Source organism: Kwoniella shivajii, chromosome 5, assembly GCF_035658355.1.
Source record: "Kwoniella shivajii chromosome 5, complete sequence".
Classification (NCBI taxonomy): Eukaryota; Fungi; Basidiomycota; class Tremellomycetes; order Tremellales; family Cryptococcaceae; genus Kwoniella; species Kwoniella shivajii.
This window is the reverse complement of record NC_085912.1, coordinates 1243509-1260657: the sequence shown is the minus strand read 5'-3', so window position 1 is coordinate 1260657 and position 17149 is coordinate 1243509. Positions and strand designations below refer to the sequence as shown.

The 17149-nt window shown below is 44.2% G+C and overlaps 6 protein-coding genes across 6 annotated transcripts; 4 read left to right on the top strand and 2 right to left on the bottom strand.

Moving 5' to 3' along the window:
* Positions 1 to 746: 746 nt before the first annotated feature.
* IL334_004205 (uncharacterized protein) lies at positions 747 to 3009 on the bottom strand (the record flags this gene model as incomplete). The annotated part of the gene is made up of 11 exons (XM_062935928.1): positions 747 to 774; positions 844 to 1108; positions 1180 to 1347; positions 1431 to 1497; positions 1553 to 1852; positions 1937 to 2014; positions 2074 to 2264; positions 2323 to 2461; positions 2516 to 2709; positions 2773 to 2891; positions 2951 to 3009. The coding sequence occupies 11 exons, from the start codon at positions 3007 to 3009 to the stop codon at positions 747 to 749; spliced, it is 1608 nt and encodes a 535-aa protein (XP_062791979.1).
* A 537-nt stretch (positions 3010 to 3546) lies between these two features.
* On the top strand, positions 3547 to 4773 carry IL334_004204 (small COPII coat GTPase; the record flags this gene model as incomplete). Its single annotated transcript, XM_062935927.1, has 8 exons — positions 3547 to 3558; positions 3706 to 3736; positions 3792 to 3806; positions 3889 to 3932; positions 3993 to 4053; positions 4117 to 4293; positions 4449 to 4570; positions 4642 to 4773. 8 exons carry the CDS (start codon positions 3547 to 3549, stop codon positions 4771 to 4773), a joined length of 594 nt encoding a protein of 197 aa, XP_062791978.1.
* A 256-nt stretch (positions 4774 to 5029) lies between these two features.
* Positions 5030 to 6346, bottom strand: IL334_004203 (uncharacterized protein; the record flags this gene model as incomplete). The annotated part of the gene is made up of 1 exon (XM_062935926.1): positions 5030 to 6346. The coding sequence occupies one exon, from the start codon at positions 6344 to 6346 to the stop codon at positions 5030 to 5032; it is 1317 nt and encodes a 438-aa protein (XP_062791977.1).
* A 555-nt stretch (positions 6347 to 6901) lies between these two features.
* On the top strand, positions 6902 to 10301 carry IL334_004202 (uncharacterized protein; the record flags this gene model as incomplete). Its single annotated transcript, XM_062935925.1, has 8 exons — positions 6902 to 7933; positions 7995 to 8418; positions 8477 to 8569; positions 8627 to 8761; positions 8822 to 8929; positions 9007 to 9801; positions 9869 to 10233; positions 10293 to 10301. The coding sequence occupies 8 exons, from the start codon at positions 6902 to 6904 to the stop codon at positions 10299 to 10301; spliced, it is 2961 nt and encodes a 986-aa protein (XP_062791976.1).
* Positions 10302 to 12256: 1955 nt separating this feature from the next.
* Positions 12257 to 12505, top strand: IL334_004201 (uncharacterized protein; the record flags this gene model as incomplete). Its single annotated transcript, XM_062935924.1, has 1 exon — positions 12257 to 12505. The coding sequence occupies one exon, from the start codon at positions 12257 to 12259 to the stop codon at positions 12503 to 12505; it is 249 nt and encodes an 82-aa protein (XP_062791975.1).
* A 1426-nt stretch (positions 12506 to 13931) lies between these two features.
* IL334_004200 (uncharacterized protein) lies at positions 13932 to 15940 on the top strand (the record flags this gene model as incomplete). The annotated part of the gene is made up of 10 exons (XM_062935923.1): positions 13932 to 14243; positions 14323 to 14357; positions 14431 to 14631; positions 14702 to 14813; positions 14868 to 15038; positions 15097 to 15233; positions 15298 to 15500; positions 15565 to 15627; positions 15689 to 15824; positions 15880 to 15940. The coding sequence occupies 10 exons, from the start codon at positions 13932 to 13934 to the stop codon at positions 15938 to 15940; spliced, it is 1431 nt and encodes a 476-aa protein (XP_062791974.1).
* Positions 15941 to 17149: the final 1209 nt, after the last annotated feature.

Below are 17149 nucleotides of genomic sequence, written 5' to 3'. Positions count from 1 at the left end.
CTGGAATCCATCTAAGCTATTGAGGCCGACCCTCCTGATCACTATACTATGACTGGCTGAAGTTGTCCCCCACCCCAGATCTTAGAGTTTGGAGCTGCGAACAAAGTGCAAGGATGTGGAGACGATTGGTAGATTGTGTGTGGCAAGAGAAACCGCCTCAAACAAATGGAAAAACGTATCTTAAAAGCGATCCGCTTCCCAGAGACTCTGCGTCAGATTTTTGGGAGCATACAATAGTGATGCACGCATGTGAAACTACGAATCCTTCTCTCCTTACTTGCTGGGTACGTATCAAGCTATTTCGTGACAGATTTCCATGGGATTTCTAGGATTATGTTAAAACGCATCTTGAGGGCATGCATTTCAACAGAATACATGACCTAATGTGATGGGAAGAACGAGCGAAATCGAATATCCTCGAGATAAGGTATACAAAGTATACAGTAATATCATAGAATTCAAGATATACATTTCTTGAGAATACGTTCTGTCTATTCGAACTAGGCTTTGACTTTTATATCTAGTATCTCTACAATGCTACATACAGTACTTTACTATTCGCTTCTCAATCCAGTAAGACATTCCTGACCATAAGGTTAAGACAATGTCTAAGACTAAGTGAAGCATACTTCTAAGTCATCCAATGTCTGCATGTAAAAGGTGCTAGGATTCGAGCCATTCATGTACGGTTCGGATCATGACACTAATGCAGGACCTTATAATCGTATCCTCGACGCTGATCGATATCATATGATTTCACCTTCCCATACGCCTCTATGTTGATAAGATCGCAGACAGATGTCACCGTCAGTCTGATTAATCTCTCAATTCAAGCTCGCTCACCTGAGTCCGTTGAATCCAATGATCCTGCCACCTTCCTTGACCTCCTCAATCATATCTAAAGTTACTTCACCTTGTTCGATAATCCCCTTGGCGAGGAGATACCTCCTCATGACACCATTCAAAAACGGATGATCCTTTCCCAATTTCGGTGTAACCCACCTTTCGGAATTGGGAAGCTGGACGGCAATATTTGATGTTGTAGTTTCCAGTATTTGGGTACGTGTATGCAACAATACCTCAGGATGGATATCGGGAGAAACCAAAGCTATAATTACAAGATCAGCTCTTCCAGATACGGGATGCTTATCTGATCGCAGAGAAAAAGGAATGACTGACCCCCTCCTCGAGAATAAGCGTCATCGTACATGTCTCTGTTGACAGTCTTGTACAGTCTTAAGTCGACTTGTTCCGAAGATTCCGATGTGGGCTCAGTAACATCCGGATCTATCACGATGGGTCTCCTTGACACGGAGCGCGATGCTGAGGGATGAAGGAGAAAGGGGCCTAACGAACTGTATCAGCGAAATTTCGATTTCTTCCCTCGCGATACCGCGTAAAACAGGGTGGAGTTCGGGAGAAGCTCTCACCAGCATCTTTCGGTGCGGGTACGCATTGTACTTCCACCTTACCATCTGGATGAACAATGACTCTTACCTTAAGAAACGAATAACATGTCAGAGGAGAGATCAAATATTCGATGAGGACTTACTCTCCAATCCCCCCTTTCTCTACGCTCCGCGTCTTCCAGAACTTGCTTCAATTCCGCCCAGACCGTCTCTTGACCCGGCCACATACCCCAAGCTGCATCCTCGTCCTTTTGGGAGAAATGCGAGAACGCTTCGTCCAGCCTTTGTAGATGCAGATCCAGCAAAGGTAGTGAGGAGCGCTGTACTGGTACAGTAGCATTAGGTGACGGAGATGTATATCGCAGAGTCGTAAATATGGCATCCGGTAATTTCCGCGTCCATCTAGGACCATCGGTCTGTTCCGCAATTGCTAGAGGTTTGGACTAGATAAACAATAAGATGGTCAATGCATGATATTATAGATACAAAGTTATGGCTGCTCAATGGCTTAAAGGAAAGTATCATACAGATCCCGAATCTTGTGACGTTTCGCCGCCAGCCCTATCGGGTTTCACCTCCCAATCAAGTCCGTAACCCGTTCCTTCCTATTCAAATGTTGCGAATACATGAGCGTATGACAATTTCAGTTTTAAAGTGAACTTACAGCTAGATCCCAATCGTTCAAGGCCCTGATAGCAGCGTCACCCCATTCGTTTGCTTTAGACTCGTCAGCGTTTGCAGTCGATCCACCCTCAAGGTTGACCAGCTTGAGAAGAGAAAGATTGGCAGGAGCAATGAAGCCAGCGTCGACAGAAGAAACAAATTGATCGTAAAGATGAGTGTAAAAGTTACCGACTGCAGACCCAAGCTCAGCGGTTGTTTTATGATTGTAACAATGACAAAATCAGCTCACCATTCAAAATGATAATTGGTAATCGGTGGATTCCTAATTGATTCCAAGTGATCATTTCTAGCGCTTCCTCGAAAGTCCCATATCCTCCAGGAAGTACAATGAAACCACCTTGAGAGATTTTAGCCATGTTGTGCTTTCGCTGAAGATCCATATAAACAGCTGCAAAATCATATCGGTCATCAACGGTACTCACCTCATGCATACTTCCCACGACGTCGGTGGTTAATCTTCCATCGTAATCGTCATTGAGCACTTCCTCACCTTGCCCTTCTTTGGAAGTCGAGGCCCCAGGCGCAGGTGTATGCTCAGCCGCCCTTTCAGTCAATGCTTGGGGCACAATACCATGAACGAGACCCCCAGCTTTCAAGCACGCTTGCGACACGACGCCTACGTGGGATACAAAGTGAGCCTACAAGTAACGAGGCTGAGTATCCTATTTGGCCAACTTACCCATGATACCTCGTCGACCACCGCCATACACCAAGGGGATTCCAGCCTTCGCTAATGCTTGTCCCACAGCATCCGATGCAGCTGTATATAAGGTAAGCTTGCCGGGAGAGGAACCGCAGCTGAGAAACGTCACGAGTCATGAACACCAAGTAACGCCGAATACGATGCATGGACTCACAAAACGCAAACAGGCTTCTTGAGGTCAAGATGAGCAGGAAATGGGGAAGGGATCGACATGATTAATTGTAAAGTACTATCCAAGTGTAAGAATTAAAAATAGGATTATCTAATGAAACAAGAGTGGGAAGAAGGAAAAATGGGGGGGAAAGGTAGGGCCAGGTCTTTATGCACTCTTCCACACGGCGACCGTCGTTGCAGCTCTTTTGAATATGCAACACTTGTTAGCATAAAGGACAGACAGAGTAATTCATATCTGGCTATATGGCTTCGTTGCGATCCCGAAGACAACGGACAGTGTTCGAATCGAATTATTGTGGGGGCCCATTGAAGGGTATTTGCCACTCTCGGGATTTGGCTCTTATACGAGCAGAATAACTCCGTACGGTGAGAGCAGAGATGACGATGCTTGGAATAACGATAAGTTACAGATATTTCACCTCGAACCGTGATAACAAAAGATACCACGATACTTCAATCATCCTCACTGAGAACCCACCAATCAAATCATACAGGAGCTCGAAGCTACTGATCAAAAGTCGATAGAGTCGATTCAAAACCCTTTCAAACCGAAACCTACAGCTTTGTCCATTCAGCATGTTCATCCTTGTGAGTTACCATTGACGCGTGAAGTCGGACAATGCGATATGCGGAAGGTGATAGCCGGAGATATGACATCGATGAGCACAAAGGGGATGTCAGTCTCGAGCAAGGTGATGATGATAAACAAGCAGAGCTGACCTAAAGTCCTGTTAGAACTGGTTCTGGGATGTACTATCCTCATTGGGTAAGTCAGCTTTTTCCTGCCTGCAATGCTTTAACTAACATGTTGTCTTACTCAGGTCTTATGAACAAGAGTATGTCGCATCTTCCGGACTCATTCAATTCGAAGCGTGAGGCAGAACGTGTGGGTGGCTGATGTACTCTTCACGTTATCAGGTGCGAAGCTCTTGTTCCTTGGTCTCGATAATGCGGGAAAGACAGTGAGTTATCGAACAATTTCCGCCTTACCGAACGCAACTCAATATCTCTCCTTTGTCTAGACTCTCTTACATATGCTCAAGAACGACCGACTGGCCACTCTTCAACCCACCCTTCATCCAAGTTTGTATTTTTTTCTCCTCCCAATTCAAGCACTGTAAGCTAACCGACTTCCTTCTATCATAGCTTCTGAAGAACTTGCTATCGGAAACGTTAAATTCACAACCTACGATTTGGGTGGACATATGCAAGCTAGAAGATTATGGAGAGATTATTTCCCTGAAGTAGACGGAATTGTGTTCTTAGTAGACAGTGCAGACACCGAGAGATTTGCGGAGAGTAAGGCCGAGTTGGACTCTTTGTGTGAGTGCGAGACCTTCTTCTATAGTACAATAAAGCAAGAATTGCCAAACGTAGTGTCAACCCGTACATCGTACGAGTTGGATAAAACGGCATTTTTACAAATTCAGCAAACACAGGTCAGGCGAATCCCATGCTAACCGTCGGTTCTTGCTCAGTATCCATCGAATCACTTGCTCAAGTCCCTTTCCTCATTTTGGGAAACAAGATCGACGCTATGGGTGCTGTATCTGAGGAAGACTTGAGGATGCAACTTGGTCTTTACCAAACTACCGGAAAGGTGAATTACAATCAACACATATCCCCTTGTGTTGCTCTTCCTCCATGCTAATAGACGAATGATCACTGTAGGGCAAAGTACCTCTTCGAGACATCCGACCTATCGAAGTATTCATGTGTTCCGTCGTTATGCGACAAGGTTACGGTGAAGGTTTCAGATGGTTGAGTCAATACGTAAGTTCCTCGTTACCCGTAGTTCGATAGGTCTTCAAGTATTTTGAGGCAATGGCTGATTATCCCGTTACATAGATCTAAGTGGTGTAAGATTAGCCATGAGGAGGGTCAGCGGGCAGTAACTCGGCACGGTGGGATATAGGAGTAGTGGAGTGACACGACAGAACGTCGCTCGAGATGACGGCAGATTTCTCCGACTTTTTATGACTTTTTCGATAATGCAAGATAATACATGTTTGATTTACCGCATCTCATAGGAAGATCATTTTTTCGTGCGGTACACATTTTACTCGACCGCATTCACAAAGAGTACCCTGCTGTTCTTGACCTTGTCTAGCTCATCTCTGATCATCTGTTCGACCAGTCCTTGTTGCTTTATTTTGGGAGACACAAATTCCCAGCTCTTCACGTCTTCAGCAGCAGCCTTGTATGCCTCATTATCAGGTTCGATAAACGTCAATATTTGCTCCACCCTTCTTTCTATATCCCGCTCCTCTGTGACATCCTTGTCATGCTTGACCTCGTTAGGCGCAAATTCTACTCTTACGTTTGAACATCTTACATTTGGTAAGAAGCTTCTCCGCACATTCTTGAAAACGAGAGTCTTCAAACGCCAATGCCAGAGTAATGGCATTAGCGATGAATGAATGCCTTGATCAATAAACAATTCCCATTCACCTCTCATCCTGATTGATCTTGATTGCTCAGCTCCACATCTTCTCACCACTTCTTTAGACCCATACCTCGTTTGTAAGAAAGCCTTCTTCATCTGCGATGTGTATGTGGGATACTCAATGATCACGTCTCCAGGTTCTGGTATGGATATAAGTAGAAAATCGATCATTGGATGTCGAGGTATGTTGTCACGTCTTGGTGAAATCCAATTACGGTTCAACCAATCTGATAATTCGTAAGTGAAATTTGAAGTTAAAAGTAGCTGCTTTGCATTTGGGAATATGTAATGAGGGTTAGATTGGTCTAGTTCTCCATCCTTAAGCGATAAGAGAGAATTACATATATGCCATGAGGGTAAAGTGTTGAAAGTGATTGCTCGGACGTGACTCAGTAGGTTCAATTTGCGATTCCTGGTAACGGCGGTCGTAGTAAGATGTACTGTGAACAATGAGTGATGTAGTAGAGGACGATCAGCGTGCCTTCTCTCTTCAAAGGGGTTCATCTGTATTACTGCAGTTCGCGTTCCTGCACATATACTGCAGATTTTCGCGATACTGAGGTCAAATGACATACACTCACCTTTTCTATGCTCTGCTTTATCAGTAGTCTGATCAGAGCTGACGGGAATGTCAGGCCACAAGCTCCATTGGCTTCTGACACTTGTCGCGCTGTCTTTAAAATTCTCCAGTGGATTTTTCCTCTGTTCTTCCAGGTCAAAAGGTGATACACCCCGGAATACCTTTTCTACATTGTCATCTGCCAGTGTCAAATGATGATAAAGTACCGGAAATAATAGATGGTTCATTGACTTGGACGTTCTCGAGAGTGAAGAAAGTGTTTCCATCGAGTTTGTTTGAGCTAAATGTATAGCTACGAGTCGAAAAAGCTCGGGTAGGAGCGTGGTTGTCGTTCCTTCATTGGACATCATATCGCCAGACTTCTATACTAATCTGTTTCTCGTGATTCGATAGGATGGAACTCAGCGGTATGTCTCGATCTAATGATTCCCTCTGCTGTGCCATTTCCCAGAAAGTATATCGAGTCTCCTTTACACCCAAATGAGGGGAGGGCAAGATAAAGGATCAAATAGTGCTCGATATCCCTGACATATTCCTTCCCGTTGGTAGCATGCATGACACTGGCTCATATGCACCTGCCACAGTAGTAGCGCTGTCATTTTGTTTGAGTACTTACTTCTTGTCAATATATTGAAAAGGAAGAGTAACGGAATTCTAGAACCGGGGCGACTGGTGCCGTTTTGCGCCACTTGCCACTCATATCATGTGAAATTGAAAGACCTCAAGTCATCCGCCGCACTCTTCCATTACTTAATTCGTGTATTTGAATTTTGATTCTTTCATGATGATCATTTCTCGAAGAACATAATATGATACTTTGATACTATCAAATCTGAAGAATTAGAACTCGTTGAAACATAGGAATCAGATTATACATATTGAATTGTAGGAAAAGGAAGATCAGCATGGAAGTAGACGGTGATAGAATCACTGATGATGAAAAGATGGATGAGGATTATCCTGTAGGAGAAGGTGATGGTGTAGTAATTGACTCAGATGGAGACGAAGTTATGGATGGAGATGAATTACAAGATGATGAAGAATATGAGGTAGCAATGGAAGAAGAAGGACTTGAATCGACTAATGATCCAGTCAATGTAGAAGATGAACAACCAGAACCGGTCGAAATTGAACCTGCACCAATAATTGAAGCTCCTCCTGTACCGTTCACATCAACATCAACTGATTCTTCTCCTATCGTATCTCCGTTCCCTGAAACTGCATCAGCGACATCACGTACAGTCTTACCAAGACCACTTGAAAGTCCACCTGCTCCTGAGACTGAAATGCAACCTGCTATACCTGAATCATCAACAATCAACGAAAAGACAGAGGAAGGTAATGACGCAAGTATCACAAATACACCTCCTTTCAATGCAACTTCAAGCGTCTCACAGCCAGAGAAAGAAAGCAAGTCAGTTTCTTCTGAACACACACCAGAGCTGGTGGCAACAACTGAGGAAGCTTTGAACGTTATACAATCTACTCCCCAAGCAGAATCAAGGACAAACGAAGAAATGCCTGTTCAATCAATACCATCCGTACCAGTACCACAGTCATCCACTCTCCAGGTGGGCGAATCATCAACAAGAGGGAAATCTCGGGAACCTACACCTGGGAAAGTAGGCGAAGAGGAATATTACGATGATAGCGAGATCGTTGAGGAAGAGGATGAAGAGGAATATACAATTGATGCTAACTCATTACCGCCAATCATCATTCACTTACCGGGAGATCAAGCTAGATACCTCTTTTCACCCTATGATTCTGACCCCGATACCTTATCCGTATGGCTAAGTGCGCGTCAAGCTGAATTGGCAGAAGCTAGCTTGTCAGATGTTTGGAGCGCTATAAGGGCTGAATGTGTCAAGGAGGGTCTGGCTAAAAACGGCGCTTTGGTCATTTCTGAGAAACAAATGGACTTGAACATGAATGAGGTGAGTATCTCTTGCTTGAGGAGGCCAGATATGGAAACTTACCGATGATGATTATGTATAGGATGACATCAATTTACAGTCAATAACATTCCTTGAACTTATCCTACTTCATCATGGGTGTGGTCTACCCGAACCTGTTCAACTTTACTTGTCATGGGAAGAGTCGAGATTTATCACTCGATTTAACGCTATTCAGGTTGAATTAGAAGCTGCCAAAGAGAGAAGCGAAAGTGTCGAGATCCAAGAAAAGGAGAATGAAGTGCCACAGGATGAGAACAAAGTCTTACAATCACCTCGGGCTGGTGAACCGGCAATTGACGACAAAGATGAAGATGAGTATGTGGAGGAGTATGACGAAGACGAATACATTGATGAAGAGGAAGCTAGATCGAAAGCAGGAGAATACAGCGCAGACGAAGGGGAAGTTGACGAGAGAATGGTGGAACAGAATGGAGATAGGAAAAGAAGGAGAGAAGATCGTGATGGTTAGTACCTGCATCTTACAGCAAGACAGGGATGTAGCTGACCCCCCATGTGACTTAGTAAAAGCTCAATATGCAGCTTCCGATGACGACGAGATGAATACTCGGGATCTACAACGAGCCCATCCTAATTGGGCTGCTGTTATAGAGAAACGTATGTCAATGCATCTTAGTCTTGTAGTTCGCAAGAGAGCTGACTGCCTTCTCGTAGCTACTGACGCTTTGCATTACGAGGGACCTTCAGGCAAGAGACATTTCAAATTCACATCCCGTGAACAGCAGAAAGATGACGATGATTATAATCATGAGCTTCCAAAGGAAGAGGAAGAGGAGAAAGGGGTAAATGGTAGGTTGTTTCTTCAAGTCGTTGTGAGGTGATCTGTTGACACATATCCTTTCATCGCAGAACACAATGGTGAGGATGACGAAGATGACGCGGAGCAAGAAGGGTATGAGGAAGAAGAAAGGGAAGCCGAGGGAGAAAATGAACAGGGTGGCGACTGGAATGATGGTAGTGAGTTATAAATGCGGTCATAAAGAGAACTTGATGAAACTCTTGGTTCGTTTATTAATCATATTATCTGATCACAGCCGATACAGTTGACGCAGACTCCCATCAGCCAAGTGAAGACACTAAATCGACCGACGCAATGACTGGAGCTGATACGCCTTATCCCATCAAACTATCCCGAGAGCAGATCGGTACGTTGAAAGCTGCGGAAAGGCAAGTCAATGATTCGAAAGTGGATACGCTCGATCAACTTCGACATGAGGGCTTGGGCGAGACGAGAGCCGCTCAGCCAACGGACGCATCCGCTCTTCCTACTCCTTATATATCGGAACCTCCAAGTCATCTCGATGTTGTCAGAGGGTCGGAAGTATATGGTGATGAATCGGAACTGAACGACACAGTCCCTTTAGATGAGATCGCCTTGAAGGAGCGAGATGGATCATTAGATCCACCAGCAGGTGAACACCTGGGAGATGATATTCCTCCATCCACATTGGAAGCTGAGTACGAGGAAGATGCAGAGCTCTTGGAAGATGAAGCTCCTGAAGATGAAATTGCTCTAAAGGTCGAAAACAGCTCTTCAGGTATATCACCTGAAAATCCAACTGGGTTGTCCACTCCTGCTGTAACGGACGCAGATGTCAGCCTCACCCCCTCAGAGATTGATGGTGCAAAAGCTATAGCGGAGAATGTTTTCGAGAAACATCAATTTGATGCTATCCGCGAAGAAGACGAACCGTTCTCTGAATTCGAGAGAAGAGTGAATGAGGACTATAGCGTTGATGAGTTACCCGGACCTGTTGAAGGTGGTGCTGCAGTCGGAATTGTTCCTGGAAATGAGAGAGTCTACGAAGATGAGGGATACGCAGAAGGCAGTAAGTAATGCTGCTACCATTCCGCTCGTGATGATATTTGCTGATTCCACTGATTTATCGTGAATAGAACCATACGATAGTTCAGCTTTCAAAGATACAAACTACGAGTACGGCAAGGATGATATCCCAGATACAGTCCCTGCTACACCACTTGAAACTGAATATCCCGAACCTGAACAACCTCTTGAATTTTCAGCTGTAGACACAGAGGGAGGAGACGATGAATACAATTCTTCAGAAGAAGAAGGTACCTTGAAAGCCGACCCAAGCTATCTGGAAGAGAGTGAAGTTAACCCTACAACCGATTATCCTACCAGCAACGATGTGACTGTCAGTGGTACGACTAGTACGGGATCACTGTCTGCAAAAAGACACCAGGAGTCTGATGACTCATTTGTAGACACTGAGAGCAAGAGGTCAAAGACTGAGATTGTAGGTGCACTCTGAGAGAACAAGTCCTGCACTGATCAAAGCTAACTCTTCAACTGTAGAGCGAGTAAGCGGATTCAATCAAGTTAGCCCAAAACGTCGACATGACCTTTCTTATTCTAATCTTCAATATCACTTTTCGAAACCCAGCAATCCTTTTTGAAGGACTGACGACTACGCTCCATCGCGATTTCTACTCTCGACTTTCATATCAACCAGCAATCTAGAATATAGATACTGAAGTTATCCAGCGGTGGATAACCTGCATGGAGTATGATATCTAGTTCCACTTGTTCTATCCCATCTTCAACCAAAACCAATCCCTCCACTTTCTTGACAAAGCTTTTGATCCTACGGTACTTCACATAAGTATCACGTATATATCCCATCACATTTCATATTCCTCATCACTTAATTCACCATGACTTTTTTCCCTCAAAAACAAACGCAAATAACGACAATTTATGTGAAAATTTGTTCAGCTCTGCTGAACCGATACATTATGGGGCCAAAAATGATTTCCAAATGGCTGTCTAACTGGCTAGGTGAGTGATACAGTAAGTTTCCAATCTCTCTCTCTTCTTGCATATCTTTTCATGCCCTGTACGATCGACTTCTTTTGGAGCTACTGCTCTGACTCTTCACTCATCTGTGAATGTGGAAGTGTTTCGTCGCTGTTTTTATACTTACTTACGTATATACTATAAGAATGGGGGAGGAGTTCGAGATGTATCTCTGTTCGAAGATCATACGGTATGAGCCAACTTCGCATCATCTATCCGTCTTCTTTGTTCTTCTCTCGCAGACCAGCGATATATACAGACGGAACATAGGGAGAACATCCACTTCACAGCTCACCGTAAATCATCTTTCGGCCGATAAGTTTGATTGTCAATATCCTCGGGAGACGTCCGGAGATGTCAATCACTCTAAGCGAATTCTGCGTCATCACTCCACGTGTTTTGTGGGACACTCTCACTACCGCCGGGATAGTCAGTATCCTCATTTACCCCAAAGCAGCTGATAATAAGGTGTCCTATGCCATTTTGTTGGTTCTCCACATCTATGCTTGCCTGTATACGATTGTTCAAAGACAAAAGACTTCCCCATTACCATATACACCATCACCAACATCAATGCATAGGAGACATTAAGTTTGTGATATGCGTACCTCTGCATTATAGTTTAGGTATCTACCAGTGAATCAATGCCACGTCATAGTCTCGGAAAGCAGTGTTCCCGATTAATCTCCCACAAAATGAATAAAAAGTGGAGATCTCAGGGTCTAGTGCTGGGTGGTGACGCGCCTGGAGCTGAGAAAGTGGGAAATTAAGTTTTGACATCCAGAACGTTTTCTCAACGTTGGGTTGGAGCAAGTTGGAGCAAACTTCATACGAACAAAAACGAAACATTTCTCAACAGTCTAGATCATTTCTGTTCATTCCATTTTTATACCAGTGATTTACGAACGAAACCAAAAAGACAAACACGAATCATAAATACTCAAAAACAACAAGGCTCTATATCGCATTGAAATTGACAGGAATATACAAGGGTATCACGAAGATCATATCATTTTTAATTTGTAAGTTGCAATGCGCTTTGACCACCTTCCACCCTCCTTTCCTCCTCTTCCCTTTTTCCGTCAAAGAGTGGGGGATTCCTCACAGATATCACGATTTCAATGATCCTTGATGATTTGATTTTGATGGACGAACGAAAAGGGGTGTCAAACCTGCAATATTTGATGGTGGAAAACTTTTGAAAATGGGAAATACAAGCTGATATCCTTACGTTAACCATCTTTATTTGTTATTCTTCAACACTTTTCTTGCAACGCGATTACTTTGGATCATCTTGACACGTTCATTCTGCCAATTCGGATCGATAGTATAATACACATAGGTGAGTCATAATTCAATAATTTGTTTTACTTGACATTCACATCATATCTCTTGGTTACACTCAGATTTCGTACTCCATGTCTTGGTACTGAACCCTTTTGATGCAACTTAGTCTCGCAGGAATGTCTTTCCGAACTTCTCTCCTTCGAGCTCATGCTCTCCCCCGTTTACCTCTCTCTAGACCTCTCTCCACCTTCTCCTCTCGTCCTATCGCCTTGCCCACCCTTGCTAAATCCAGCTATGGCGTAAGAAACCTAACCACAACCAGACCTCTCCAACTGGAATCATCAAGAGCTGTAGGCGACGGTGGAGTGGAAGAAGCACCTCACAGTGGTATCAACGTTGACAGATCGATACGAATGGATACGTGAGTTCCTCTTCATTTGCAGGAACACTTGAACGTCATCGTTATCTCTCCTACTTTGTACCCGACCTGCCCCATAAAAGCAAGATTTTGAGCTGACGTGTGTATCCCCAATCTATACTATCTTTTCAAACACTAAAACACTAAATATACTCTACGCTCAACACTGTCCTATCACCTGACCGACCCCATGTTTCTATCCCTCCGTTCTCACCACCCTCTTTTTTCTTTTCCTCTATCCATTCCTTAACGCACTAACCTCTTCCCCTCCGCCCTCCAACCCCTTTTCTCACATTGAATCACCATTGTATCCTTTCCCTTCTGGTTCATCCCTTCCTTATTACCCTTGATTGGTTCAACACTGTCTTTATCGCACTGATCTCTTGTGGGGCCTCGACTCTCCTTTTCTCTCTTTTCCTCTCCTTTTCCCTCTGCTCCCCCCTTGCCCTTATATGCGCTATTACCGCCGGGATGATCTCTCTTTAATTGATTCTAATGATATCATTGATCGAACATGGACAACTTTTTTATCATCCGAACCTGTGACGAAACATCGTAAATAACAATCAAACACGTTTCACATTCGCCATCCCCAACATTCCCTACGACTCTCTCCAACGTCATACTCTCTTCAACTACACCTTCATATCCATTTTTTTGTGATTCTTGCCTCCCTTCCGTTTACTATATAATCACATTATATCAACCGAAATCCCCCCACTTTTCATCTTTTTTCTTTCACAATCACAATCACATTTTGGTCCTTCTCAAATTCAAATAACTCAACCCCGACAACACAACTTCGAATCACACAACTTCGCTAAAACCATCCTTCTTGCCTTCCATCTGGTCCGGCCGATCCAAACTTCAAAACTAACCTCGCTTCTGGTGTTCCTTCATATCCGAACGGAACGACCTATATCACTCCGAAATAACATTGCTTTGTCGTGTTGATCCCATCTCTTGATCGACCTTTCAACAACTCTATTTTGTCCCCTTAAAACGATTGGATTTGAATATCAACTCAATTTCTTCATTCCCCCCTCGTTCCTCATAAACGAATATTGCCCCTGGACTACTTCAATTGAATATATTCCTTTGATTTGCCTTTCTGCTTTCCTCCTTTGTACCTCACGTACGAACCAATCTTTCAAACGCTTCACTCTACCTTTTACCCCGCACAACTCCTTTCTCCTCATCCTTTTCGCCGTTTGGCCCCTCATCTGCACCTCCTTCACTACCGCCAATAAACCCGGCGCTATCATCGTCGGACAAATAATTTGGTTGTTTCTTCACAACGATATCACCTTTGTTCGACGAACACACATATAAACGACAATATCATCCTTACCTCTTCTCGAAAATCGTCTCCGCTCAATCCGGCTCAAACTTCCTTTTCACATATTACCCGCCATACGACTCGACCGTTCGACATGCATCCCAACCTCCGAACTGTGGCAATGCCTATACTCCCCCCTCTTATACGATTCGGCGGATCCTCTCGCCATTTCGCTTCTACTTCCTCTCACAATCCGGTCCATCCTCGTCCCCAACGACCGGTCCAATGCACGCGGTGCATCTCTACTTCATCTCCCGCTCTCCCTCGTCATAACCTTTCACGATTCCGTGATAACAACGCATCGTATCGGAATATTGCAACTACCGCTACGGCGCCTGGTGCAATGTTCAGTCATCCCGCTCCTGAACCCGGTGCCGATTTCAACGTTGTGATGATCGGTGCAGGTGTAAGTTGAATACATCCATTCTTTTTGGCACGATGATTATAAGCAAAAGCTGATCCAATGGCTTTGTCTCAATTCACAGAACATAATGTTCGGATCTGATGAAGGTCCTTGGAAGTGAGTACAAGACCTGTAACGGTCCTTTTCGTTCCTCCACTGACCTCGAGCACGTGTGTTATCTCTTCAATAGCCATTCTTTCCGATTCGAACACAAGCTGGGTCCTCGACTCAAGGTTACGGCTCTTATCGATCCGTCGACCGCTCGTGCAGACAAAGTATTGGAGGGAAAGAGACAGTCTTTCGTTGAATCTGCATACAAAGACACCAAGGTTTTCAAGACTATCGAAGATTACCACAATCATCTGAAAGAAACCAAGACATCCAGTCCCCAGTATGTGTCTTTTTCTCGATCGATGAAGGGGGAGGCAAATTGACTAGACTGACAATTGATATTCTGCTAGTGCTATCGTCGTCGGTTGTCCTCCAGCTTACAGAGGTGGTACTACCAAAGGCACTGATCTTGAAATAAATCTGCTTAAGCTTTTCCCTAAAACCGCTTACTTCATCGAGAAGGTTAGTTTTATACTTGATTATCTTACCACGCATAAGCTGATGGTATGAAATCAGCCCGTTGGTACTGGTACCGTCGAAGCTGCCAAAGAGGTTACCCAAAAGCTCATAGATAACGGCAACATCGTATCTGTCGGTTATATGCTTCGATACCTCCGATGTGTCCAGAAGATGAAGCAAATCATCCACGACAATGATCTTACCGTCATCGCCACCAACGCTCGTTATGTGAGTATGAGGTATTCGAAGATCTCGCGACATTTGGCTGACGCAGATCTTTCCATAGTCTTGCGCTTATGAAGCGATTGCCAAGCCTGCATGGTGGAACAAAGCAATTGACATGGGACCTGTTATTGAACAAGGTACTCACTTTTGCGACTTGTCTAGATACTTTGGTGGTGATGTAGACATCAACAGTGTCGTGTGAGTGCAATCGAAGCTGTAAATGAATATTTGAATCATCCTCTAAATATCCTTGATTATTCAGGGCCCGATCCGTTGAATGGTACGAGAAACCAGGACAACTCTCTAAGATCCCCATTGACGAGAGTAAGATCGATGAAGATCTTCGTATTCCCCGTCTCACTTCGGCTACTTGGAAGTACAGTAACGGTGCTGTCGGATCTTTCCAACACGCCGTTGCTTTGCAAGGAACTGCCTACGCATGCGAGTTGGAGGTCTGGGCAGATGGTGAGTTTACATGCAATCCGGTTTTGACTTCACGAGTGTCCAGCTGACTCGTGGTAATGTCTAGGTTACCTCATGAGACTTGTCGATCCATACCAAAACCCGACTCTTTTCGTTCGACGACCTGGGGGTGAGCAGTCATCTGAAAACATTTGTAGCATTTAGGCTGGCGCTAATGTTTAATTGTTTAGATGACCACGAAGAAAGACACGTTTTCACCGACGATGATCCCTTCTTCTCCGAAGTTTCATCTTTCATTGACTGCATCGAAGGTGGTCCCGATCCTCACATCCTCTCCTCATTTGAGGATGCCACCAAGACTTATGAGTAAGTAACAGCTCTTCGGCGGTATCGAGAAGAAACGACTGACTGGTGTTGTTAGACTTACATGGGCTATCCGATTAGCTGCTGAAGCTGCTAAATGGCCTCAAGTCAAAGCTTAGGTCTCTCGTTATAGTTTCTTGAGCATAATAGGACATTCTTTTTCTTCCGTTTCCGAATTATCCCTTTCTATATACTTATTAGTCAAAGTGTTTTTCCTCGATCGCAAAGATCTATTCAAAAGTGATATATCAATCAGGCAGGAAAGTTTCTTGAAAGAATCAATGGCCGAAAAAAGTGCCTTGTAGAAATAGATGAATTTGCATGTATGAGATGCGATCATGTCAACAAGATGTGGTATTTTGGCTGACGGCAGGCTTACGAATCATTGTTGCGATTTTCAGTCACAAGTCATTGAGCATTGATTAAATTCCAGCGGGAACCAAAAAATTGGTAGATCTATAGAACCCGGCGATGTTCCTAAGATCTACCTTGATTACGTTCGATCGTCTATCATACAGCATTGCGGAAAGGTTATGTAGACCACTTCGCTTGCGAGTACACCTGAAAAAAGAAGTTCTCTTGTTTTCGGGGATGATAATGTGCCCCGGCCGGAACCTACTGTACACAAGGGGCATGATTCTACCCTTTTAGTGTACATACGCCGCTCTAGCTGCTGGCCGCAACTCTTGGAACAAACTAGGATGTTTTGGGCGCGGCAATAGAGAATTAGGGATAGTTCTCTCAAGAACGTCAGGCGAATTGTCTGTGTTCATTCGCCCAGAGTGAGCAAATTCTTAGGTGTTCTTGGATCTTGGTATAAGCGGCACAGCAACAAGCCAAGACAGACAGTTTCTTCATCACCGATTCTCCTCCACATGAATGAAGCTGTACATGCCAACATCTGAAGCAGAGTATTGGTCTGAGAGTGGGGCAATGACAATGATGACTCCTCGTCCCGCTGAACTTTTCGATTGTTCTACTCGAGTACATATGAGAATCGTATCGATCTTCCGTAATATCCGGGGCAAAATTGCGTGTGGCTTTCGCTTCTTGGTATCGGTTATGCGCTGTTACCGCTATTTAAGGGCTCTACAGCGTTAGAATTACCTAAAGAGCATATGCACAATGGGCGGGAAATGAAAGCGGAAACTTACTGCGGAGCTAAACGAGAACGGCTTTGGAATATCATCACATGCGGCATCTGCTGTAAAAGACTTTGCGGGTTTTGTAAACATGGGTGAAGGAGCCAAAAAAAGATTTTTTCATTTGTCAGAAAACGAAATTGATATAGGTGTCACATGGAGATTTCCCTCTTCCTAGTAGGATTT